Here is a 27,193-nt window from a genome sequence, read left to right as displayed (position 1 = left end):
TGATATTGGTAAAAGATGAGTTTCGGATACAATGCTCAGTATAAATGTCTCATTTGTATTCGTAAAAGCAAAAATAAGTTTGGAATGCTTTGTGTGCGGACTATTTGAGGTACTTAATCATTAGTTGTGTCGATAACCAACTATGCATGCCGTCTCGAGGCCCGATTAGAATGCCTTGTGTGCGGACGTGTCAACAACAACAATAGTAATCATGCGACTGATGATCATTTTTTAATTAATTTTAAAGGCTGATAAGTGGAATGAAATAAGTAAAGGTAAATAGTAAGGAAATTGTTTATTTTACTCTCGTTAATTTTACTTATAGTCTAGGTTTGTCAATTTTTTACAGAGTATTTTCGTATTCTACATTATATTTGTGGTATTTTACTACAACATTTATATTATGTAACGATTTAACTTACCATCAAAAACTGACTTTCAAAATTGAATTTTCGAAAAATTATTAAACAAAAATCGCACCGATAGTAACCCGTTTGCCACTTTCCGAGAGTGTGACATACATTGTGCCTCATATTTCGTTTTGTTGCTTTTTTTAGTTCGGGCACATTGTTAGTAAGTTAATGTATATAGCTATCTATTTAAAAAATCCATACAATATATTAATTGAAATCTAAAAACTAGAGAAACATTGCAAAAACAATAAATCCGACGGTTTAAAAATATTACTTATGTCTCACAAGGTTAAGATAAATTGAACGACACTTCATATTTTACAATTTATCGAGCTTTTTGACCGGCAGGGAGTGCGAAACTATGAGAAAAACGCTCGAAAAACATTAAACCCTTTGCATTTGCTTAATAATTATTTATTCTTAAAAGTCCTCACGCCACTTAGAATAAAACTTACAGAAAAATTAAATAAACAATAAAATCTACATCATATTCTATATATAGAAATACAATCTTATAATATATATTCATTTGAGCAACACCTTATTATAATTATCATTTTTGAGGATTTTTTTAAATATATTTTTGAATTATTCTATTGAATACGGTGATTTGTCGTGTGTCATAAGGTAGTATATCCCAGTTGAGCTGAAAGATAAAATTACACATATTAACATTTATACATTAACATCTTAATAAAATTGACAATAATACACTGCTTAACAAGCAGTTTGGAAATTTCGATCCCTAAGGGGCCAAATGGGAAACGTTCATTATAATTTTATAAAAATATTTTACAAAGTTTTTATTTATTTATTGATTAAGAAATAAGGACAAATTAGAGATATCACACATAAATTACAAATTTTATATACTTAATTTTTGAATTTTCATTTTTAGATTTTGTAATGAAGGGGTGCCATCAAAACCTTATTTCGCCGTATTGTTTTCTAGAGTAGCAAACAAGCGCGTAGTCTACCATATATTATTCACTGTTGCTTTTTAATATCTCTTAACTGACCCCTAAGGGGCAGGATTTCTTTTTACATTAATCTCTTACCATCAGATACACTACATCTCGTTTAAACATTTTTTTAATTTTTTTTCATTTATAATAATATAGGAGTAGCAGACGAGCATGCAGTCCACATGATGATAAGTGGCTACTGCCGCCCATGGACATCTGTAATCAATCCCAGATAGGATTAGATATTCCTACCTGAGGTCGGCCACAGATGCGACTCTACCCCTGAGGACTAAGCAGGAACGCCTCGGAAAAGTATGTCTCCCTTACCACACCCTTCAAAACGGAACACAGCAGCGCTTAACACTGCTGTTATTAGGCAGAAATAGGTGTGGCGGTGGTGCCGCCGGAGTCGAACCACAAAGGATTCTACCACGTTCATTATTTTATATACAAAAATAAAATAAAATAAACTATAAGCGTCATGCAAAATTATATACAAAATTATATACATACATCATTTTCCACTACTAGTCACCGTCAAACCATTTGGAACACCAAATAGCTTTCTGAAAAACCCTTTCAGTTTTAAATCGTTTGACGGCTCGATATTATAAGTAACCGGTTCGAACTTCGGTAACGTCCCTATGTAGTTATTTCTCTCTTTAATCCAGTTATTCCACTCTCCGTTACCGTTTTTCACTATAGTGTTTATTTCCCGTACAACAGTCACGATTGGTACGATACCTTTGCCGTGTCGTAACATGAAATCCAAGATTCGTAATAAGAAGTTATCGCTTTCGAACGGTTCTGGTTTTCTGAATAACGATCTTCGTTTTCGTGATAGCAGTTTATATAAACCGTTTTTAGGTCTTTCGGTTGTAATAACGGTTGCTATTTGGGATATCTTAGTGTTGTTCGTCGATTCTTGTTTCCTGAATAACGATCTTCGTTTTCGTGATAGCGGTTTATTGAAACCGTTTTTAGGCTTTTCGGTTTCAATTACGGTTGCTATTTGCGATTTCTTAGCGTAAGAGTTTGGTTTATCAAAAACGGTTGCTGTTTTATCGTTTTTGTGTCTACTATCATCAGTACGTGATTCAATATTTAGACGTTTAGTCGATAGAATATTCATTCCAAATTGGGTTTGATCGAATTGTTGTGATTTCTTTATTATATTGTTTGTTTGTGGTTTGAGTATATTGTTGTTTGTAGCAGTTTTATCAGTGTTTGAAGGCAAATCCGTTGTAAAGCTGTGGTTTCTTGATTTTTTAATGATATTACGTCTGTTCCTATGTTTGTTTGCTTGTAAGTAGAAAGCGTAGAAGGCGTGCGTGTTTGCTTGCGTGCAATGGATTTCTGAAAGTGCAGAAAAGCGGTGACTTTTATGTATCTACTTAAATAGTTTTAATGACTAATAATGCGTAGCTTAAGCCGGTCTAAATAGTTTAAACTTACGTAAGAAAACGATTACTTATATTTCTTAAGCATATTAATTTAAAATAAAACTACTATACTCTCTATGTCCCTTCCAATCGCTTAACTGTACCCTATATCTTTCTATATACCCCCACCTTGCCTTATAATCTCCATTAAGTTTTAAACCCGTATCTATTATTTCTATGCGTTGTGGTTCCCATATACTTTGTACGTACTGCAGAGCATTTGCCTTACTGGCAGTCCAAGGTCCTATTCTCTTCATATTATCCATCGACACCTAACATATTATCCATAACACGGTTTCGTGTAATTCGCGTTTATACTATTGGTACGCCAGGACCCTATTTTCTTAAAACGTAAACCACTTTCACACGGCCCTGTACCACCTTGATCAAGGTTCCGTATCCATACGTTCTATTAGCCTATCCCATATACCGTGTGTCGGCTGCAGGATATCTTCCATGTAGACGTAGACGTCACCTCCACCAAATAAATAAAAACAAATAAATACCTCATGTCAGCGACATCCTATATACCATGTGTTCAAGAAATCTGGAACGTCTAACCCTAATTACATCATCCCACTACCAACATCAAGTCCAAACGTACGTCCTATGTGCCGCGTCCCATATACCGTGTGTCGGAGATGTGTGTGTGTGTGTGCAGGATACCTCTCATATAGTACAAGACACCTGAAATAGCCAACCATAGAAACCCTTTAGCCCTAATCACGAAGCCCTAACATACTTCCTATCCGCCGCGTATCCCATGTACTGCGTGCGGGCCGCAGCGCATCTGCCGTGCTTGTAGTCCCGCCACGTGCGGCACTCGGACGCCGTGAACGACGCGGGCCGGAGGACCGACTCGCTGTAGAACTGGTAGGAGCGCCAGTGGCTGCAGAATACTATGGGGAGGGTTAGGTTAGGTTAGGTTGTTAGGATTAAAAAGTTAGTAACAGAAAAAAAAGTTGTTAGGATGTTAAAAGTTAGTGCCAGGACATGGAAATAGTGAAATCCTCCTCATCTCGCAAGGAGGCTGCGGAGAGGGAGTGAGAGAAATCCTCAGACCTCCCTGTTCGCAGCTGGAAAACCGGGTGTAGTATAAGGGCTCCCCACACTCATTTCGTACCCCCATAACGGAGGCATAACGCATAACGGTACCCGCAGTGTCGACGGTTCTCCAGAGGAACACCGTGAGGTTTTAGCCGGAAGAACTCCAGCGTATCCTCTCCGCTGCCCCCGCGGCTGAGAGGAACCCATGATGGATTTCACCACGAAAAAAAAGGGTATTAATAATTGTAGCTGAGGTTAAGTTATGGAAGCTTTTAGGTCTTTAATTAGATTCATAATCGATACTTTTAACATATTGACTCGTTACAGCGTGTTTAGATTAATCGATTCTCGTAGAATTTTATTATTCTAGTAGTTGACAGTTGCTTGTTAATAGATGTTAGCTAAGGTTAGTTTCTTGGCATATTTCCCTCTTATTCTTGTAATAGATAGAGTAGAGATACAGATTTTGGAAATTAAATAAATAATTTATATTAGAATTCGCAATGTGATAAATTCTTAATAATTACTGTTTAGATGCTACCTTTTTATATTCCACTCTTTGGTACAAGTCTCCCTATAATTGGAGGAGTTTAGGAGAATATGCTGCTCCTATGCGCATTGGTAAAGGAAGGTACACATGAATAGCCAATCCATATTCTTGTTATTAATAGTACTTACTCTTATTTAATAGCAATTGTTGTGGTATGACGACTTCAAGTTCGCATCCCGGTTGCGGGCTCTGCCCACCGTTGGGGTAGAAGTCCACGTGGCCCACAGGGCGTTTCATTCCTTGAACAAAATATTTCTATATAAAAAAGTGATCTAGTTCTGGCTATGGAAAATACCCAATGTGAAATTCTTCTGAAATACCTCCTAATCATTTACTTACTAATGCAAGGTCTGCTCGGCTCAAAAACCTCTGCACTAAAATATTTCTAAAAATGAAAAAGTTTTACAATGTCTTACAAGTTCTATTTCGAAATTAGAAACAAATTGAAATAGTGCCTAAAAAGAGCCCCCTATTTTTGAAACTTGCGCCCCCTAAAGGATCATGAATTGACTTTATTCTATGATATTCGAGACTTGAGCCCCTTATGGTCAGTCCAAATGAATATCGTAAGACGAAGTTATAAAAAGACTAGCAGTACTCGCGGCTTTGCCCGCTTTTGTTCAATCATAATAAAATATATAGCACTCCTGAATAGTGTTAATAGTGAAAGAATTTTCATGATCGGTTCAGTATTTTCGAAGATTAGCTCTTACAAAATAAATAATCAAAGTTACAAACTTTACCTCTTTATATAACATTTAGGCATAATACATAATATTACTTCTATTACTTTACATAATATTTAGGCAGTTTGACCAGTGATAGCCTAGTGGTTAAGAAACTCGGCCTCTCAATCGAGGGGTCCAAGGTTCAAATCGCAGGCCCCACCCAGCTTGTAAAATCCACCTCTGATTTTTCAAAGTTATGTGTGTATTAGAAATTATCACTTGCTTAAACGGTGAAGGAAAACATCGTGAGGAAACCTGTATACCTGAGAGATTTATAAAAAAAAAACCTCAAAGGTATGTGAAGTCTACCAAAACGCACTTGTCCAGCGCGGTGAACTATGGCCTAATCCTTCTCATTCTGAGAGGAGACCCGTGCTCAGCAGTGGGACAGTAATGGGTTGATGACGATGATAGAAGTATAGATTCAAAATGTTAACTTACCAAATATGCCCGCGTCAGTGTGGATGACGTCGACGAACTCTGCATCAGATGGGTCCAGCTGCTGCAGGAGGGATACCTTGTTGAAGAGCGGCAGGGCTGGGTCCAGCCCGGTTATACGGGAGACACGGCCTGGGGAACCATTAGTACTACAAAGTAATATATATATATATATATAACATATATATATATATATATATATATATATATATATATATATATGGGCATTAAATAAAGCACGACATTAGCTGCCAAAAAAAAAGTGAGACAAACATAAGAGAACTCATTACGAAATTGTATTAGCCTATTAATATTGGAGATGTCGATTTCGGAATCTCATAGGGCTACTCTCCGTCAAAAGATGGCGCCACAACTGTCCTGAATCATGCTATCAAAGTTTTCTAAACGTTTTTGTATATTTTTTAAACAAGCTCCGTAATTCGACTTTCCAAGCACGACCGCTTATGATCACATATTCGATAGGCCAGAGGGAAAGCCCCTTAGCCTATTTTACCTACGAGGGTACGTTTTTAAGTTCGCGGAATGAGAGACAAGGAGCGAAAATAAAATGTCAAAATTATTTTTCTTTTTCTACATATTCTCCTGCAAGACGAATGCATTTTTCAGATCTTTGTATTAACTTATTTAAACCCTCATAAAAAAATTTTTTGTCCTTGTCGGAAAAATACGAGGAAATTGCGTCCTTTACTTCTTCGTCTGTAGAAAATTTCTTTCCACGAAGCTCTTTTTTCATTTTTGGAAAGAGATAATAATCGCTGGGAGCCAGGTCTGGACTATAGGGTGGGTGATTTAAAATATCAAAGCCCACCTTATGCAGGGCAGCCAGTGCAATACGGCTCTTGTGTACGGGCGCATTGTCGTGCAACAGCGGGACACCTCTGGATAATTTTCCTCGTCTTTTTTCTTTGATGGCTTCTTTTAACCGCTCCAAGATTGTTGCGTAATATTCTCCGGTTATAGAGACACCTTTATCTTTGTAATCTATTAACAAAATTCCTTCTGCATCCCAAAAGACTGTCGCCATGAGTTTGCCGGCCGATTGTGACACCTTAAACTTTTTAGGAGGTGCTGTACCCTTTTTATGCCACTGCATGGAGTCTTGTTTAGACTCAGGTTCATAATGGTGAACCCAAGTTTCATCTCCAGTAACAATTCGATTCAGTACAATATCCTTATCTTCTCCACAGAGGTTCAAAAACGCACGGGAACATTCAACGCGCTGTTGTTTCTGAGGCGGCGTGAGCATTCTCGGCACCCACCGCGCGCTGACCTTAGTCATGCCAAGATGGTCATGCAGAATTTTAAAAATGGTTGTATCCGATACTCCAACCATTTCTGCAAGCTGTTTCTTCTTTAGCCGAGCATCTTCCAGTACTAATTTTTCGACTTCCGCTATCGTTTCCGGAATGGTCACCTCAACAGACCGTCCTGGTCGTGGGTCGTCTTCAAGTGAATCCCTGCCTTGCTTAAAAAGGTTGTTCCACTTGTAAACCATCGTTTTTCCAGGGCAAGAGTCCCCGTAAACCGATGACATCTCTTCCATTATGATTTGCACAGACTTTCCTTGCTTGGTAAGGAACTTTATAACGGCGCGATGCTCGATTTTCTCCATACTTCTAATTTTCTTCCGGATTGAGTTGTTTAATTGTCGATAGTTTAAAAACTAATGATGCAATTGTGATAAAACTTTATATTCATACTATTTATGAGTCACTTAACACGTACCGCCCTTAACGAGCCCGCTATCCCCCCTCCAACCCTGCCATTCCGCGGACTTAAAAACGCACCCTCGTATATGTAATTTTTTGGAGTCGTCAGTGGTATAATTTATTTCAATAAAATGCTTTCAAAAATGGCAGCTTACATATTATTATGTTTTCTCTTTACATAATAAAGAGTATGAGATTTAAATAGTAATGCATTTTTAATTGTCAGCAATGGCGGACTAAGGTCGTCGGAGACCGAGAGGAAAGATGAATGGAGGCCGCCAGTGTATGAAGTTGATTTGATTATACAAAATTACAAATGTGTCTTAGACTTATTCGGCGACAAATACGTATGATTCCGGCGATTTATTTTCTTTTTTCGCTGATTTGTACACATTTCACATATTGTTCGGTTTTGGCGCCTTTTTTTAGCAACTGTGTTTGCGGGCCCCCCACCCCCTTCTTAGTTCGTTAGAGATTGTCAGCGTTTGTTCGTTGATTCGTTCACTTGTTCGTTATGTTTTGGCCCGTGCCAGACAAACAAATATTTGAACAAAGACTTTGCTCACACATATGAACACTTATTTGTTTACATTTTTTAACCTGTCACTCATATCATGGTCTCATAGCATCTGGATATTGCGCATGTGTAGCAGGCTTCGCTCATATTAGAAGTTTGAAAGCTTTGACGTACGCTCGAAAAACCGACACCTAATGGCAAAGTGCAAATATTTGAAGCAAGCTTTGAACAAATTCTCAAATACCCGTGCTTCACTGTGTTCAAACATGTGTTCAAATGTTTGTGCTATGTCTGGCACGGGCCTTTCAATTTTTTTTGTAAAGTAAGTGGTTTAACCCACCAGAAGTTATTGTGGCTCCTGCGACCGCGGCGGAGTGGGCGCCTAGACTATGTCCAATTAGATGAGTTCTCGATAAGTTCAGTCCTCTGAAATAGTAGAAATGATTGGATCATAACATAAGGATTGAGGAAAAAGGAAGACACCCTTCAAGTATATCTACCAAAAATGACTAAATTTCCCAAATTTTCAAAGGTGGTAATTCGAATCCGGCGGCATCACCGCCACAATTATTTCTGCCCCATAACAGTAGTGTTGAGCCCTGCTGTGTTCTGGTTTGAAGGGTGTGGTAAGGGAAACATACTTTTTCGAGGCGTTCCAGCTTAGTCCTCAGGGGTAGCGGCGCAACTGTGGCCGACCTCAAGTAGGAATATCTTATCCTATTTGTGGTTAATAACATATGTCCATGGGCGCAGTAGTCACTTACCATCAGGTGGACCGCATGCTCGTCTGCTACTACTATATTATAAAAAAGTTATCACCTCACCTAGCGACCAAGTAGTCGATGAACATGGCGGCCATCCTGCCGATGTACCAAGTGTTGTCGGCAGCGGTGAAGTACCACGGACCAGCCTCCAGCCGCCCTGCGTCCACCATTATGACATTCGTGTCGCCACGGAGCACGTATGCTGAGAGATTGGATAGAAAGATATTAAGTAAAGTTACTTATGAGGTAAGTTAGGTTACACGGTTAGGTTAGGCGAAAGCGTAGGTTCGATATGGCGGTCAAACATAACGAGATATAAGTGGCTCTAGCTCTACCCTGAAGAGATAGGCATTGCCTAGGACAAAGTATGTTACAATTACATTAAGCTTGTAAAAACCAAATTTGGACGCCGAAATGGTAAAATGAGAGTATTCATGTACCTTATGACACATTTCTATCACAATACAGACCTCGTAAGAATATCTTTCTCTCTCTCTCTCTCTCTCTCTCTCCCTCTCTCTCCCTCTCCCCCCCCCTCTCTGCCTCTCTTTCCCTCTCCCTCTCTCCCCCCACCCTCTCTCTGCCTCTCTTTCCCTCTCTCTCTCTTTCCCTCTGCCTCTCTTTCCCACTCTGAGGGTCTGTGTCTGTGTGTAAGACTTAGTAGCTATATAGATAGCAATACCTTCTCTGAGCATGATCCCGCTGCCGAAGTTAGGTTCCTCCAGGAACGCGTGGAAGACGATCACGGTGGGGTCGTGGAAGTTGATGTGTGACGCGAACAGGGCCTCGTCGTCGTCAATGGCCAGGTTCTGGTAGACTGTTGGGTTGTGCCTGGGGAGAAGTAATGTTAGCTTGAAGTTAGATGTTCCCCCCCCCCCCCCCTTTGGGTAGGAGAAGTAGCTAACTAGTGTATGGTCCTCTCTGTAAATGGTCATTGTTTATATGTGTATATTCCATGTCAGTCCTCAGATAGCAATGCATCTGAACATCCTCAGAGGATTCTTATTCCCTCGTATATTGATTACAGGTCCATACGTAACGTAAAAGTTTAATGAGGTCCTACAATCTAATTTTACAAGCTGTTAGAAATATTCGGAAGGTGGTCGTAATCTTTGTGGTTCGACTCCGGCGGCACCACCGCCACACCTATCTGCGTAGTAACAGTAGAGTTAAGCGCTGCTGTTCTGGTTTGAAGGGTTTGGTAAGGGAGACATATTTCCGAGGCAGTCCAACTTAGTCCTCAGGGGTAGTGGCGCATCTATGGCCGACCTCAGGTAGGTATATCTGATCCCATCTGGGGTTGATTACAGATATCCATGGGCGGCAGTAGCCACTTAGCTTCAGGTGGACTGCATACTTATCTGCTACTCCTATATTATAAAAAAAAAGAAAAAAAATGGATGCCTCCCAGGACCAGAGGCCCCTTCCCCTTAGTCTGCCTCTTCTAAGTACCTGGTGTATAGCCTGAAGCCGACGTCATTCTTGTCCCTCACGAAGGGACACTTCATCTTGTCGACCGGCGCTAGCTGGAAGATGGCGGACTCGATTTCTATGGAGGGCGGTCCTGTAACACATAACTTCCTTTGATTCTTAACCTTCTAAAGGGTTTTGAGTTTCTGCTCAGACATGTTCGAAGTAAATGTGCTACAAAATGAAAAATGTATAATACTACAATCACGAAAAACTGTAATTTCCGTGAGTAATTGGTCATGAGTCCATAATGCCGATTGGTTTAAAAAGATACGCAAAAAAAATGGAAAAGTAAAATATTTGGCCAAGTTTGAGTGAAACCTGGACACTGAGGGTTCGGTACCACCAATTCTTTTAAGCAATCGCTTAATAACCCTAACTTTTTTTTTTTATAATATGAGAGTAGCAGACGAGCATGCAGTCCACCTGATGGTAAGTGGCTACTGCCGCCCATGGACATCTGTAATCAACCCCAGATAGGATTAGATATTCCTACCTGAGGTCGGCCACAGATGCGCCGCTACCCCTGAGGACTAAGCTGGAACGCCTCGGAAAAGTCTATCTCCCTTACCACACCCTTCAAACCGGAACACAGCAGCGCCTAACACTGCTGTTATTAGGTAGAAATAGGTGTGGCGGTGGTGCCGCCGGAGTCGAACCACAAAGGGTCCTACCACCTTCAATAACTAATGTTATGGTGTGAATGTGAGTTTGTTCGTTTGTTTGTTATGCTTTCACGTCTCAATGACACAAGCGATTGTCATGGAATTTTGTACACACGTTGTTAGGGGTTCAGAAAAGTACATAGGGTACCTTCCCCCGTAAAATTACTGTTCTCCAGGGTCATATAAAATAAATGCGTAAGGACAATGTCATCTAATTGTATTGTTTTCGACTTTTGATAGTGAGCGAAGCCGCGGGTAAAAGATATTATGTTTTTGTATGTTATGTAATGTTTTCACAACATTACCTAACAGTTAATGCATACGGAAGGCTATAATTTCTGTAACCGTACGGGTTATCACATATATCGTAAGTTATAAAGGTACGCTTAAGTGTCATCAGGTCAAACGCGCATTAAGAAATGTTGATTATCTTTATAGTTTCTATAATAAAGTATGAAGGTGGTAGAACTCTTTGTGGTTCGACTCCGGCGGCACCACCGCCACACCTATTTCTACCTAATAACAGCAGTGTTCAGCGCTGCTGTGTTCTGGTTTGAAGGGTGTGGTAAGGGAGACAGACTTTTCCGAGGCGTTCCAGCTTAGTCCTCAGGGGTAGCGGCGCATCTGTGGCTGACCTTAGGTGGGAATATCTAATCCTATCTGGGGTTGATTACAGATGTCCATGGGCGGCAGTAGCCACTTACCATCAGGTGGACTGCATGCTCGTCTGCTACTCGCATACTATAAAAAAAAAATGTTTCTATCATATAATTGTGTCGCAAACTGTCGTCCCACTAAACGTGGAATAAACTTCTACCCTTAGCGGACTAAGGGGGGGAGGAATTTATCCTTCTCCCCCCAAACACAGTTGCTAACCCTTTCGTTGTGAACTAAATAGCATTGGGTGGTATTAGCTAAAATAAAGATCGACAGAATCAAACAATCCGTGAAATTGTGTATAAATCAGCGAAAATAAGGTCGCCGGGATAAAACCATCACTTAAGTACGTATATGGGCGCGAATAAGTCTATAAGACATTTGTAACTTTGTAAAATTAAATCATTTTTTTGACTAGGAGTTTCCATTTTACTTTCCACCCTAGGCCTCCGACGACCTTATCCCTGTAGTTCCGGGACAAGAATAGGGCTACGGCATCCCCTGCCTGTCGTAAGAGGCGACTAAAAGGGGGCTTCTGGGGTCGTGGGTGGCAAGAGTGGGAGCTCGAACCGCCCAGCCAACGGACCCGGGAAGGACGGCGGTAGGTGTGGTCGCATACCGTCGTACGCACCAGACTGGCCGGAGCCCGACGGGGCAATGCGCTAAAAGGACTCCGGTTGCGTTCCTTTGGGGATCCCGGAGTCCTCTACGCAGTGCTGAGGACGGCCACCGGGGGGTTTTAGTGCGGTAAGAGTCTCACATAACCCTGCGTCGCTCCCAAGGCATCGGGTACCTTTTGAAGGTTTCCCCCTCGTGAACAAAAAAAAAAAAAGGCCTCCGACGACGTTATTCTTCCACTGGTTATACCACTTTTACCCGTGCCCACCAGTAGGACATTAGTTGACGACTTGAACATATACGAGTACATGTAAGTGTGTAAGGATCTGTTACATGCATTAAACAGATTCTAGTTACCCCTTACATCACACGTAACATTACGTCATGGTGAGGACGGGTTATTACGCATCCTGGCCTTATGTAGAATATGTCGTTCTAACTGGAAAAGTTACTTTAATATTACATATTATGTTGTTGTTTTGTTTGCGATATTTATATGTAACTACTAGCTGACCCGGCAAACGTTGTGGTGCCATATAAATAAAAAAATGTTTACCGTACCGTGTGTCACTTAGGGGTATGAAAAATAGATAGTAGCCGATTCTCAGACCTACTGAATATGCATATAAAATTTGGTTAAAATCGTTAAAGCCGTTTTGAAGGAGTACGGTAACTAACATTGTGACACGAGAATTTTATATATAAGATGTTTTTTGTTTGCTATATTTATATGTAAGTTGGCAAAGGAAAAACAATTGAATACTTTTCCGTTCTTTTTTAACAGACCGCGGGAGGTTGTGTGTTTTTGAGAATATGTATGTATGTGTGTATGTATGTATGTATGTATGTATGTATGTAGGTATGTATGTATGTATAATTCTTTGACACGCCCTGCTGTCCAAAAGGCTTGATAATTTAACATATGAGGTGTCGTTGGATTCGTCTAAATTGTGGGAGTGACATAGGCTATATATGTTTAAGCAATCAGTTTTTTATTATTATAATCATTAATAGTTATAATATTTTAGTAGCAAACGAATATGCAGTCCAGCTGATGGTAAGTAACTACTGATGCCCGCCAGATAAGAATAAATTCTTAACTCCTTCCTTAGATCGGCCAGATAGGCCTTACTAATCTGGAACGCCTCGGCAAAGTGTCTCCTTTACCACACCCTTCAAACCAGAACACAGCAGCGCTACACTGCTGTTATAACAGAAATAGGTGTGACGGTGGCGCCGGGTCGAATCACAGGGTTCTACAGGGCCGGATTTAGAGGTCTAGAGACCTTGGGGCATCAAAGGAGTGGAGGCCCCCTGGCCCCAAATTATTTTCCGAATAAAATGAACAATTTTTTCAGTTGAGTTTTTCAATAAATATTTTATTGTGAAACGCAGGTAGATTCTTCTAGTATTCATGTTTGTATAAAGTACTGTAGATAAAGGTAAAGCAGCGAAATAAAATATCAAAGGAAAATATATTTTTTCCTAGTGTTAAATTCGACGTCTCTATTGTGGGGGCCCCTCTTTTGTGGAGGCCCCTTTGCCCTCCCTTAAATCCGGCCCTGGGCTTCAAATTTAGTTTTATCACACCAGCGCTTCCATGCTACCAGTTTTAAAACGCAACGTAGCTAATAAGTAATATCGGTTCCGCTCGACTTAGACAGTATTTGGTGCAAAGAAATTAATTTCATAACATATTTGTAATTCGTTTGCAATGCGGTCACTTTGGGAATGTTCGAGTGTATGTTGCACATTATTAACAATTATGGGACACTGGGGCCGATTTTACCGTACGGGTACATGGGCACCATGTCCAGGGGCCCAAACTCACGGGCCCCGTACAAGAGAAATATTTTTCGCTTACAAAGACATTTCGTTTTTGTCTATTTTAAAATTACAAAGAAATACATTTTCTATGTAAAAATATTAATCCCCAAATTTTTTACTAGCAGACCAGGCAAACTTTGTACTGGCTCAGAATTTATTTATGAAATATATTTTATATTAACTCACCTTTTAAACCTTCCCTGGCCTTTCACAAATTATTCTAAACTAAAATTAGTCAAATCGGTCCAGCCATTCTCGTGTTTTAGCGATACTAACGAACAGCAATTGATTTATATATACATAGATAGATAGATTTCTTGGTGTTCGTAACGCTTCAGCGGTTATTTTTCAGATTTATTTTCCAACGTTGTCTTATTTTAATCCCAGGGGGACGTATAACGGCACTGGAAAATGACTATAGTCCACAACGCTGATTACAAAAAATACAAATTATATTGCACACATGGGCGCCGCCAGGATTATTTTCAGGAGTCTGCATAGCCATTTTTTTTTCTTTTTTAGCACATATTTTCTGTTTGGTATTGGTGACTTTTTCGCTTATAAATACACATTTAAGGTATTTCTTCGACTATGTATTTTTCCGGTCAGGGGGGTGCAAGTGCATCCCCTTGCTCCCGCCGGCCGGTGCCCATGATTGCAAACTTTATTTTTTTTACACACACATTACTTTGACATAGTTATTTTTAGAGAACTCTCAGGCGTAGGTTCCAATGTTTATTTTTTAGAATCCGATTTTAAAGGTGGTTGAAGCCTCTGGTTTCACGCATTATTTTCTAAATGCTAGTATAGCGCTGCTATCTTGATTTGGAGACTGCGAAATAGGAAAGATAATATTTAGGTCCGAGGCGTTTTGACTTAGTTCTCAGGGGTGAAATGATCTGTGACCGACTACGACTATTTAAAAATGTTCATTGATAGCAATTGTCTCCTTGTACCATCAGATAGAATGTATACTGATTATTCTGTACTTCTTTAATATAATAACGATAAAATATGCCATCAAAAACACTGCTTGTAAAAAAATCCAAGCCTCGCCATTCAGCTCTTCCACCGTAAAAAGTCGTCAGATCCATGGAATCCAAGTCGGTTGATTCATCCAGTCTGTACTTAAGAGACCTTCTGTCTTAAGGTATAATCTCACTATCTAACCTAACAACATCTCATGGGACCATATCAATATTAAAAATATTTTATGTTTCAAATAAATAGATTGGATTTGGCAATCGTACTAAACAAACTAATTTAATTTAATATACATATACTTGTGATATACATTGTTTTTATTTATAATATAGAGGAAGCAGACTAAGCTGGAACGCCTCGGAAAAGTATAGCTTCCTTACCGCACTCTTGAAACTAGAACATAGCAGCGCTTAAGACGCAAAACTTGATCTAGCGGTGGTGCCGCTGGAAGCGGTGATACCACAAACAGTTCACATTGTGTTTTAATCGCATCATATCGCAGCACACGAGTAACATTACTACGATTGCCAAGTCCAATCTATTTATTTAAAACATAAAATATTATTAATATTGATATGGTCCCATGAGATGTTGTTAGGTTAGATAGTGAGATTATACCTTAAGACAGAAGGTCTCTTAAGTACAGACTGGATGAATCAACCGACTTGGATTCCATGGATCTGACGACTTTTTACGGTGGAAGAGCTGAATGGCGAGGCTTGGATTTTTTTACAAGCAGTGTTTTTGATGGCATCTCTTTCCTTTTTGTAGGTATGCCTACATTTTTTCCTTTCCGAGACCTTCTATTACTTGAATGTCAACAACAGATTTTTTTGAAGCCCCCCCCACTGTCTTACGAGAACGAGCGTTCTTTTTTGTAGGTAATATTTGTAGTTATTGTAAGAATTATTATTTGAAGAGTATATTAATAAAACATATTTTCCGCTAGACCACGTTTTTATTCATTTCTATTTTAATCTTGAGTCACCGAACAATATAATTTTATACGCTACCAGTAATATAGATTACAATTTATATTAAAAAGGTTCTTACAATACGCCCCCTTTATCTATATTACCCACCTATAACAAATCTTTACATAAATACTACCAAACATAACTCTTTCGTGGAACTGGCTAAATAGTTGAATCTCCCCACTAAACTCTGACACGGTAGACTACTGTTACTATCTGAGTTACCTTTTGTTTATTTCAAATCAACCTCCATTGAAGTTGACACGGACTTACAAACGGACATACCAAACGCTTGCAATAATTTTAAAATACATTGTTTTTGGTCTCAAATAATCACTCAGTCATCTATAAGCATGCTATCACGCGGAGGTCCAACAAGAACTCAAGTTTGATTTTATTTTAGCACAAATTACGATCAGGCCTACACTCAGGCCGTTACAGGACCACTCTCTGAAATTAAATTACATGTTAAAAAGTTGTAAAATTCAGTTTATTTCCTCTCTCTAACAGGATAACGTCTATTACTATCATTACTTATATCAACAGATTCCCGTTCCATTACTTCAGACTCGCTTACATCCGTCATAGCATTAGTCACATTACTTACTTCACTTGTATCTGTAACCGCAGGCACACGTACACCTATATCACCTGTAACACCCGCATCAGTCATGCACTCTTTTCATTCATCATCACTTTCATTCGACAATAAATTAAATCGAAAAAGTTAATATTTTGACAACTGGAATTACTCCCGTTATCCTCAGGAAAAACATCGTCTAAAAATTTAACAACTCGACTGATTGTGATTTCACGTCTCTTCGTATATTAAATAATCGATATCTTCTTATGAATATCCGACAAAAATCAATGGTTTTGACTTTGCATCCAATTTTCGTCTTTTCTGTTTGGTATAAGAGTATACGCTGCACAACCAAATAAGCATAAATGGGTAACATCTACTCGTTTCCCAGACCATTTTTGTAGTGGCACGCAGTCTTTCACTGCCTTCGTCGGACTCCGGTTTTTGATATAAATCACAGTATTTAACGCTCTTGCTCAAATTCGCTTCAATTTATAACAGACTTCTCGATTTTTCGATAATAGTTCTGTTAGCTCTTTCAACCATACCATTCTGTTTGGTGGTATATACTATGTAGAATTTCATTTGTTGACAAAAAAATATCGTAAGCTCTATTACAAAACTTCGTTCCACCATCTGATCTCATACACTTGTTCGACTTGCTAGTTGCCTTTTCAACGCCGACTTTATATTTTTTAAATTTCGTAAAGTCTCACTCTTATGTTTGAGAAAATTAACATGTGTCATTCGAGTATATTCGTCGATAAATAATAACATATACCTTGAACCGTTGAATGAAGTAGCTTCCATGGGACCACATAAACCTATATGTACGATCTCCCGTATATCGTTCGCTCCCGTTCAGAGTTTTGGAAATGGTTTCTTACTAGTCGACATATCCGTCGTAATGTTCACATCATCAAAACGAGTCACAATATTCTTTAAAATTCGCATATATTCCGGATTAGTACGGGCTAGTATTCTATGCCAATATTTATTTGACATTGTCCAATTACATATTGGTGATTTGACAAATTGTTTAAATTTATGTATACCATGTACGTTGTGGCCAGTTGCGATGATATTATCCATAGAGTTACTAATAGTGCAACCGTTTTTCAGGAATTTAACAGTAAATCCTTTTTCAGTAAGTTTACTCACCAATAACGAAATCATACTTAAATATCTGTATTTGTCTTCTGCATTCAACCTGTAGTTATTTTTAAAATTATTTCTTGCAAAAAATATTAATAATACATATTTTCAGCTAGACCATATTTTTCACCGAACAATATCGAAAAGTGCATTAGCGAAAAGTGCTGAAAGGGGTTACGAGGCCGATTTTGATAAAAACTATAACTGCATCATTAGTTTTTAAAATATCTTTTTCTTTAGCCGGGAATCGAACGAGTTCAGTTTTAAAAAAAATACATCCTCTATATTATTCCACTATATGATAGTGTCGCTTATAAGGATAAAATTTTGGAAAGTAATGTTATGTGACAAATTAAAGTAAAAGGAAAATTTTGAAGAAAATACATATATTTTCATACCTTGGCATACTAATCCTTAAGGATTATACATAACATATGGCTTATGTATAATTATTTAGGAATATACATAAGTCACAAAATTGAAGAATTTGTTGGTTAATCAACTAATTCTTTGATGTTATGGCCATGACTTACAGCTTAGTATGAGAAAGTAATAGGTTGGCAACTAAGTTCCCGCCGAGGATTTATTTTTTAATAAAAATACATAACTGATTAATTAGTAAATTCTTATTTTTTGTTGTTTACAACTTCGTAATAACGTTGAATATGATTTTCAATATCTCTTTGTTAAGTAATCACTCGGATTTGACTCGAAAAAGTCATTCTCGCAAATTGTCAACTTTACATCTGTATGTAAACTCCGCATACGCATAGCAAGATACAAACGCATAGCAATTTACAAATCTATTATAATGGTCCTAAAAATAACCTTAACTAAGTCGATCATAAAAATATAAATTCTTGGAGAACAAAACGCCCGCTTTCGAATGATTTTAAACATAAGGCCGAAAAATTTTTAATATGCGAAATGTTTAAATTAATGAATGGCGGTAACTTAACTGCCAAATTATTATGAAAAAATTTGAATTTTCTTAAAAATGAGGCTTTTCCTTTACTTTGTCATTTATTATTTCTTTCAAGAATTTTATCCTTATAAGCAACACTATGAGGTAGTGGAATAATATAGAGGGTGTATTTTTTTTCAAATATTACGTAAGTTGAAAACATGATTTTTTGTTTGTGTAGATATTGATTTGTCTTTAATGCTATTTGGTAGGTTTAGGTCTAAAACGGATAGGGCAAAAGGAATTGTGTAATTAGGAAGGGTAATCCGTTTAAAAGTTATTAAGGATTTTACATTGTGAACTTTGTAAAATTTTATATGTATGCTTATTTTCATACAGACATTTATTTAAGCGCAACAAGGGCGAAATTTGCCTAAACATTTGTTTCCTTGGAAACAAACTTATTATTATTTTATAATACGGTGACAGTTGCTTTACCTCACGACAGTTATTATATTTTGTGTATGTTACCGTTAGATTGCAGAATACGTTAGCATACACTTTAACTAGTTAGTCTCAAGATTAGCTAGAAGATAATAATATGCAGATTAACTATGTATTAAAATTCGAAACATCTTTTCAGACTTTCTTTCGTTCGTTTCGACTTTCGTTCTTAGGGCTAAAACATATGCCTTTTTACGACATAACGACGTATATATATATCACATAGCGACATCATGCCGCAAAGCGATATTGTTTCTTGAAAATATGCAATGTTTGTCGTAAATTCATGACACGACGAGGCATCATGGCATGCACGAAACGACGTCAAGGGGTGAAAATTGATACAATCTTCGTTTTGTACTTTAGGTAATGGGCAAGCTAATCTGCGTTTTAACTGATTAGGCACATTAGCCGTAACATATTATTTTTATTCTCATGACATTTGTCAGAAATTCGTAATGTTTTTGATATTATATTACTTTTTAGGGTTCCGTACCTAAAGGGTAAAAACGGATCCTATTACTAAGCTGTCCGTTTTTCTGTCTGACATAGAGATCTATTTCTGGATCCTTAATAGATATAAACTTATTTTTTTTACGGAATATGTATAATTATGGCCACTTTAACAACAAGTACTAAAAATAAAAAGAAAATCTTTCAAATAAAGGAGTTTTTTTTTCTTTATGAGGAGGAAATCTTCAAAAGGTACCCGATGACGTGGAAGTGACGCGCGGTTATGTGGGACTTTTACCGCACTAAAACCCCCCGGTGGCCGTCCTCAATGTTCGTTGGAGAACCCTGGGATCTCCGACGGAACGCAACCGAAGTCCTCCAAGCGCGATGCCCCGATCGAGCTCTGCCCTAGGGGAGCGTTCGCTCCTCCCGCAACATCTGGTGATTACGACGGTATGCGACCACACATACCGCCGTCCTTCCCGGGGACACTTATAGGACGGTTCGAGCTCCCACTCTTGCCACGCCCAACGCCGGAAGCCCCCTTTTAGTCGCCTCTTACGACAGGCAGGGGATATCGTAGCCCTATTTTAGTCCAGGAACTACAGGGACAAACATATAAGGACCTGCTATTTTTTGGCGTTTTTCACTTTATCTATTGAACTGTAATAGATGTTACAGTTGACATTTTCACAATGCATTCTATGGCTGCTATAATATCAATTAGTAAATATAAAAAACACATGTTTTTTTGGTACGGAACCCTCAGTGTACGAGTTCGATTCGCACTTCACCCATTATTTGTATTGAAGTTAAATTGAAGTTGGAATTGAAAACTTCTTTTGTCTCGAGAATAAAAACAATTGACGTCGCCTATAATAGTAGGGGAGCCCAAGAGGGGATTTCGAGAGTGACTCGAACGCGGCAGATTAAGATATGGGAGATACCTTACATCCTATAGAGTATCTTAAACCATCCATTTGGAGGGTTCGCACGGGGAAAATATCGTGAAATCTATAGTAGCTTAATTACATGCTGAAAACAATAAATTTATAACAATCTGACGATTTGAGGGTGGCGTAATAAGGTTGCAAAAAAATCGTTACCTGGACATACTTGAGCGCGGTATTTTTTTTTTTAATATAAAGGAAATAATGCTAGAAAACGGGTAACATCATAATCATACCACACGTTGATGTAGTGAACAAAACAGTCATTTAAAAAGAGAACATAACATAACATACACTATCTGATAGCGTCACTGAAAATACATTTTTTTTTCAAATCGTCGGTATAAAAAGACCCCTCCACTAAATCGTCAGATGAAGGGTTATGAGAAGTAAAACATCAGCTGGAATTTCCTGTATAATAATCTTACGCCCTCGAGTGTGTCAAGATAAAGATTTTTTTTTTGCATTTTCGAAGAGTCGAATCGAATCGTCAGTCTTTCGAATGGGCGACTCATCTGGGGTAACTTAATATCCCCTTTTGAAAATCTAATGCACTGGTGTAATTTTTTTTCTCCATTTTTACCTCTCGTATGGCTGCAAACCAGCAGATAAACATATTTCTGCTGCGCCTTGAGTATGTCCGTCTGACTCATTTTTTTTACATCTTTCAATTCCTCTAGAAGCTATTCCCACCGTGCATCGAAAAATATCATACAAACTTTTCTTCACTCACTAAAGTGTAATCTATACAATCGTATAGGTCCTATCGACGCTCGAGTTTCTATCCATTTAACATCATGGGCTCCCCTACTACTCGTACATTTCGCGGACAGAAACACAGATTCATTAACTGCAAATGTAACTTTGTAATCCTATATAACTTATATAGGATACAAAGTTATTTAATGTAGTTGGTGTATCTAGATAACTGGACAGAAATTGCAAAATATTATAGTTTTTCCGTGAGTTACATACTAAACACTAATTGTATTCTCAATCTTAACCTTCTATGTCTGCTAGAAGTGCCTCAACATTTTGATGATCGGTCAGTCAGTGAGTGACAAAATTACGAACTTTGACTACTTGTAATTCTTAAACTACTGGTTCAAATTAAATGAAATTGGTAATACACCGTGTCTATACAATGCTTGCTTGGCTCCTGAAAATTCAGGCTTCTAGCTTCATATGCAACGAAGTTACAGGGGGTCAAAAATGGGCCGAATTGCTTCGGGAAAAGTATGGTACGGCCGTGCCGCTTCTTTTGGCTCGACTTGGCGGAGGCACTGCCGTGCCTCCAGATAAAACACGAAACATCCTGTCAGAACGGCTTTACGGCTCATAAGTTGTTGGATCGCTTATCTTAGGTTTAACGTAAGTTGATACTATTTTACGACGTAGGCATACCACAAGAGCCCGTTATTGATAATCTATCTATCTAATGTTTTGCCTTATACACATAGACATCTCACAATTTATGCATTGTCATATTTAGATGTTTGGTAGATGAAAATTTGACTTGTCCTTGTCGTTCCGGAACTAGAATAGGGTTACGGTATCCCCTGCCTGTCGTAAGAGGCGACTTAAAGGGGCTTCCAGGGTTGCGGGCGGCAAGAGTGCGCTCAGCCAGCGACCCCGGGAAGGACGGCGGTATGTGTACGGGGGTTTTAGTTCGTTTTAAATCCCACGTTATCCCCGTGTCGCTCCCACGGCATCGGGTACGTTTTGAACCTTTTTTAGTACTCATGAGTAGCTGCACGTGTGGTTGACTCCAGAGAGGAACCTTATCTTATCTGGGGTCGAATATAGATGTTTATCGGCAGTAGTTGCCCTTTAATATCAGATGGACTGCATACTCCTATGGGAGTGGCAAACGAGATATAAAAAAAAAGTTTTTTATCGTTTTAAAGTTTACTAGTGGTGCCCGCGGCTTCGCCCGCATTTTATAGAAATAATATGACATACATAAAACGGAAAATTTGTTTAGCATTGGAATGACAGTGGTGCAATCTGTCGAAAGTTGGTCTTACCGACTCCCAAACCTTCGTGGGCTCTTGGACAACAACTTTACTAAAGATCACCACTTGATCAAATGCATAGTTTCCGATTCTATAACTACTTACGAATTAAAAATTAATTAAAAAAGCCTTTTCCCACGGACTAAAATATAAAAAAAAGTTTTTTATCGGATATTCTTAAGCGTAAACCAAGACTATCACTTACTACGTCAATCAAAGTAACTAAGTTAATTTGTTAACTATAGTTAATTCATTTGCCACGCGCTGCAATACTTCCTGTGATATGCCGGTTATAATCACCGATTAGGTGATACATAACCCATTATATAAAGCGGTGGTAACTGATAATGGTAACTGGTCAAGTGTGAGTCGGGCTTGGGTTTTTTTATATATTTTATCAATTCATTACTGTCCCTTTTCTTTTTTTTTTCTTGAGGGGTAAACCTTCAAAAGGTACCCGACGACGTGGGAGCGACGCCGGGTTATGTGGGATTTTTAATGCACTATAATCCCCCGGAACACAACCGGAGCCCTCCAAGCGCGAAGGCCCGATCGGGCTCTACCCTGGAGGAGCAGTTTTCGCTCCTCCCACACCATGTAGTGTTTACGACGGTATGCGACCACACATACCGCCGTCCTTCCCGGGGCCGCTGGCTGGACGGTTCGAGCTCCCACTCTTGCCGCCCGCAACCCCGGAAGCCCCCTTTTAGTCGCCTCTTACGACAGGCAGGGGATACCGTAGCCCTATTCTAGTCCCGGAACTACAGGGACATCATTACTGTCCCACTGCTAGGCACTGGTCTCCTCTCAGAGTGAGAAGGGTTAGGCCATAGTCCACCGCGCTGGCCAAGTGCATATTGGTAGACTTTGTTTTAAGATTTCTCAGGTATGACGGTCCTCAGGATGTTTTCTTCACCGTTTAAGGAAGTGATAATTAATTTCTAATACGCACATAACTTTGAAAAGTCAGAGGTGCCTGGGATTTGAACCTCGGACCTCCCGATCAAAAGGCCGGGTTTCTTAACCACTAGGCTACCATTACCATCACTGCTTTATATATACAAAGTTAGGAACGAGTATATGTAGGTAAGTTTTTTTTTTATAATATATGAGTGTAATGGACATGGACATCTATAATCAAACCCAGATAGGATTACATATTTCTACCTGAGGTCGGCCACGGATGCGCCGCTACCCCTGAGGATTAAGCTGGAACGCCTCAGAAAAGGATGTCTCCCTTACCACACTCTTCAGACCAGAACACAGCAGCTCTTAACGCTGCTGTTATAAGGCAGAAATAGGTGTGGCGGTGGTGCCGCCGGAGTCGAACCACATAGTGTTCTATCACCTTCAGTCAGTCGAAATCGAAAAAAATCTGTATGTCAGTCGAAGGTAGAAGGTAGAAGAAGGTAGAAGGTAGTAGAACCCTCTGTGGTTCGATTCCTACGGCACCACCGCTACACCTATTTCTGCCTCTTAACAGCAGTGTAACGGTGCTGTGTTCTGGAGAAATACTTTTCCGAGGCGTTTCAGTTAGTCCTCAGATAGAGGCGCACATGTGGCTGACCTCAAGTAGGAATCTAATCCTATCAGGAGTTGATTACAGATGTCCATGGGCAGCAGTAGCCACTTACCATCAGGTGGAATGTACAGCAAAAGTTAATTGCATCATTTAACTTGTAACTTAACATTAACTTTTACATTAGATAGATTCAAAACTAATCAAGGTTGTAATTTAAATTAATTATCACAATTTGGTTAAATCATGTGGAAGTAAAATTATCTTGAAAATCATGTCATTGGAATTAATTAATAATAATTTAAAGTTAATATCATTTATATAAAAAAGGATGCTACCGTATGCATGTGTTCGAAAAACTGGAAAATAGTCGATGGATTAACTTAATATTTTTTGGATTCTTTTTATTCCAAACGAGCTTTTGCCCGCGGCTTCGCCCGCGTTTAAAAGAAAATAATATAACATACTAACATACATAAAACTGAAAATTCGTACCTTCAACTTTGCTAAAGATCATCACTTGATCAAATGCATAGTTTACGATTCAATCCTTACTAATATCGATTAAAATAATCGATGTTTTGGGTCCAAAAGATCGATTCTCCGATTAATCGATCTAAGATCGCCATCCCTAGTTCACGTGGGGTTTCCGGGATAAAAACTATCCTATGTCCTTTCCCGGGTCTCAGACTATCTTTGTACAAAATTTCATTAAAATCGGTTCTGTGGTTTGGGCGTGAAGAAGAGACAGACAGACAGACAGAGTTACTTACGGATTTATAATATTAGTAAGGATTTTGTTCAAAAACTAAGATATTTTATGTACGTCTCTAATAATGTATATTAGAGGCATAGTATAATTAGGTAATAGGTCTCCGTCGGCACCACCGCCACACCTATTTCTGCCTACTAACAGCAGTTTTTTCCCTGCTGTGTTCTGGTTTGAAGGGTGTGGTAAGGGAGACTTACTTTTCCGAGGCGTTCCAGTTAGTCCTCAGGGGGAACGGGTCTGTGGCCAACCTCAGATAGGAATCTTATTTTACTTGGGGTTGATTACAGATGTCGATGGCCACTTACCATCAGATGGACTGCATCCTCGTTTGCTACTGTTTTTCTTTCTTATATAGCACTAAACGCAGAGGAAGCCATTGACGGATATATTTCAGGCCAAACTGCTAGTCCGCTCTGAAGTTGTTGCGAGCAGGTGTAGTCATACAATTTACTATGGCGACGCGACTCATTTCTATATTCAGAGCGGACTAGCAGTTTGGTGCGGACTATACTAGTAGTAGCAATACTCACGTATTATAGACAGGAAGCATGCTAACGGTAAATTTATCTGCATTGTCCGTTTATTTATGACCACTAAATATACGCAAAACCGTAAAAAAATCACTATTTTACCGTTAAAAACAAAAAATAACACTATTCATCGATATATCCGAAAAAATATTAACTACGCACTTAAGATAAAAGTTACTAACAGTAAAAGCAAAAATAAAAAATACGAGTCCCAAAATATTAATTATCTATTCCCCTAAAAGTTAAAAAAGTCCCATAAAATCACTAAAAAAACAATAAAAAAGTTCGATTAAAATTACACTAAAATAAGAATTATCTTCGTGCTAACAATCACTAAAATAATAAAAAAAGATTTATTAAAAAACAAAGCCCTAAAATATAAATTATATATGCCGTAAATGTAAAAATAAAAATTAAAAAGTTAAGTAGCCGCGTTTTTGGCTGTCAATTTTGACAAGACGCGCGTGCGGTGTGTATTTTCGCGGGAAATGGTTAGGTTCGTAATGGAAGGGTACTATTCCCGCCATAGTTGTTTTAAGGGGGGATTCGGCATCGAGAGGTTGAATTGATAGGAACTTGTATTGAAGAGTAATAAATATACTGTCAAATTTTACTTGTAGATTTTGTACTTGTAAGAACGCAGTTTATGAATTTCCTTAGAAATAAAGTGATCTTATACATTTTGATTATGAAAACAGGTCTATAAAATGTTCCAGGAATATATTATTTAACAAAGTCAAAATTATAGTAGATAGTCAGACCTTATTACTAAAGTAACTCCTCATTTTTTAAATTTCAATTAGTATTATTATTACTTTGTTTAACTTCATCTGGAGAAAATATAATTTTACTTTCGACTGAGAGTAGACAAAAGTTTTCCGATGTGAAACAATAATTATAATTGGATTGAATTGTGTTCTGGCATAGATTAGTATGTTCTGGTTTTAAAGGTGTGGCGAGGTAGAGTTTCCAACTTAGTCCTCAGGAGTAATTGCGCATTGCTGTGTAGGTACCCTCAGAAAGAACTCGAATCCTATGTAGCGTTGATTACAGTCCCTACGGCTTGACTACTTACCGTTACATGGACTTTTTTTGCTGACGAGGGGGAAACCTTCAAAAGGTACGCAACGCCGTGAGAGACGGACTTTTAAAGTACTAAAAACCCGTGATTACCGTCCTCGGCGCTGCGTAGAGGGCGCCGGGATCTCCAAAGGAACGCAACCGGAGTCCTCTTAGCGTGTTGCCCCGCCGGGCTCCGTCTGGTTTGCACGACGGTATGCGACCACACATACCGCCGTTCCCGGGGCCGCTAGTCGGGCGGTTAGCGCTCCCACTCTTGCCGCTCGCAACTCCGGAAGCCCCCTTTTAGTCGCCTCTTACGACAAGCAGAGGATACGGTAGCCCTACTTTGATCCAGGAACTACAGGGACTACCGTTACATGGACTGCATGCTCTTTCGCTACTTCGGATTTCATATGAACACTATTTATGAAGATCAATCAAAGAGTGAGTTCTGTCAGTATATAACGAATTAATTATTGATACTGATCATTGGTGCAAGGAATATTTCAACACGTTATAGGTATTGAATTGGTTCAACGCGTATTCATAATAACTGGCTTGTTACATTTGAATCGTGTTTTATACATTCTTTTATACAATTTTACTTTTAACTTCTTAACTGAAAACATAAACTGTTTTTAATATTTTAAATATTTACTAGTTTTTGCCCGCGGCTTCGCCCGCGTTTAAAAGAAAATAATATGACGTACTAACATACATAAAACTAAAAATTCGTACCTTCATTGGAATGAAAGTGGCGCCATCTGACGAAAATTGGTCGTACCAACTCTGAAACCTTCGTGGACTCATGGCCAACAACTTTGCTAAAGATCATCACTGATCAAATGCATAGTTTACAATTCAATCCTTACTAATATCGATTAAAATAATCGACTTTTTGGTCCAAAAGATCGATTCTCCGATTAATCAATCTTAGATCGCCATCCCTCGTTCCCG

The 27,193-nt window shown here is 38.7% G+C and overlaps 2 protein-coding genes across 6 annotated transcripts in view; one reads left to right on the top strand and one right to left on the bottom strand.

The window, feature by feature from the left end:
- Positions 1-27,193, top strand: part of Adar (Adenosine deaminase acting on RNA) — a 59,087-nt gene that overhangs the window by 22,139 nt on the left and 9,755 nt on the right. The window lies entirely within an intron of this gene.
- Positions 951-25,448, bottom strand: LOC140751224 (pancreatic lipase-related protein 2). Its single transcript, XM_073085092.1, has 9 exons — positions 25,175-25,448; positions 10,047-10,158; positions 9,277-9,425; positions 8,655-8,796; positions 8,171-8,256; positions 5,587-5,715; positions 4,546-4,656; positions 3,563-3,719; positions 951-1,059 (listed from the first exon to the last, which is right to left on the bottom strand). The coding sequence occupies exons 1-9, from the start codon at positions 25,215-25,217 to the stop codon at positions 1,002-1,004; spliced, it is 987 nt and encodes a 328-aa protein (XP_072941193.1). The 5' UTR covers positions 25,218-25,448; the 3' UTR covers positions 951-1,001.

This window comes from Epargyreus clarus, unplaced genomic scaffold, assembly GCF_041222505.1.
Source record: "Epargyreus clarus isolate Ecla_fem2 unplaced genomic scaffold, WU_Ecla_fem_2.2 ptg000022l, whole genome shotgun sequence".
Lineage (NCBI taxonomy): Eukaryota > Metazoa > Arthropoda > Insecta > Lepidoptera > Hesperiidae > Epargyreus > Epargyreus clarus.
The sequence above is the reverse complement of the archived record's forward strand: the minus strand, read 5'-3'. Positions and strand labels throughout refer to the sequence as shown.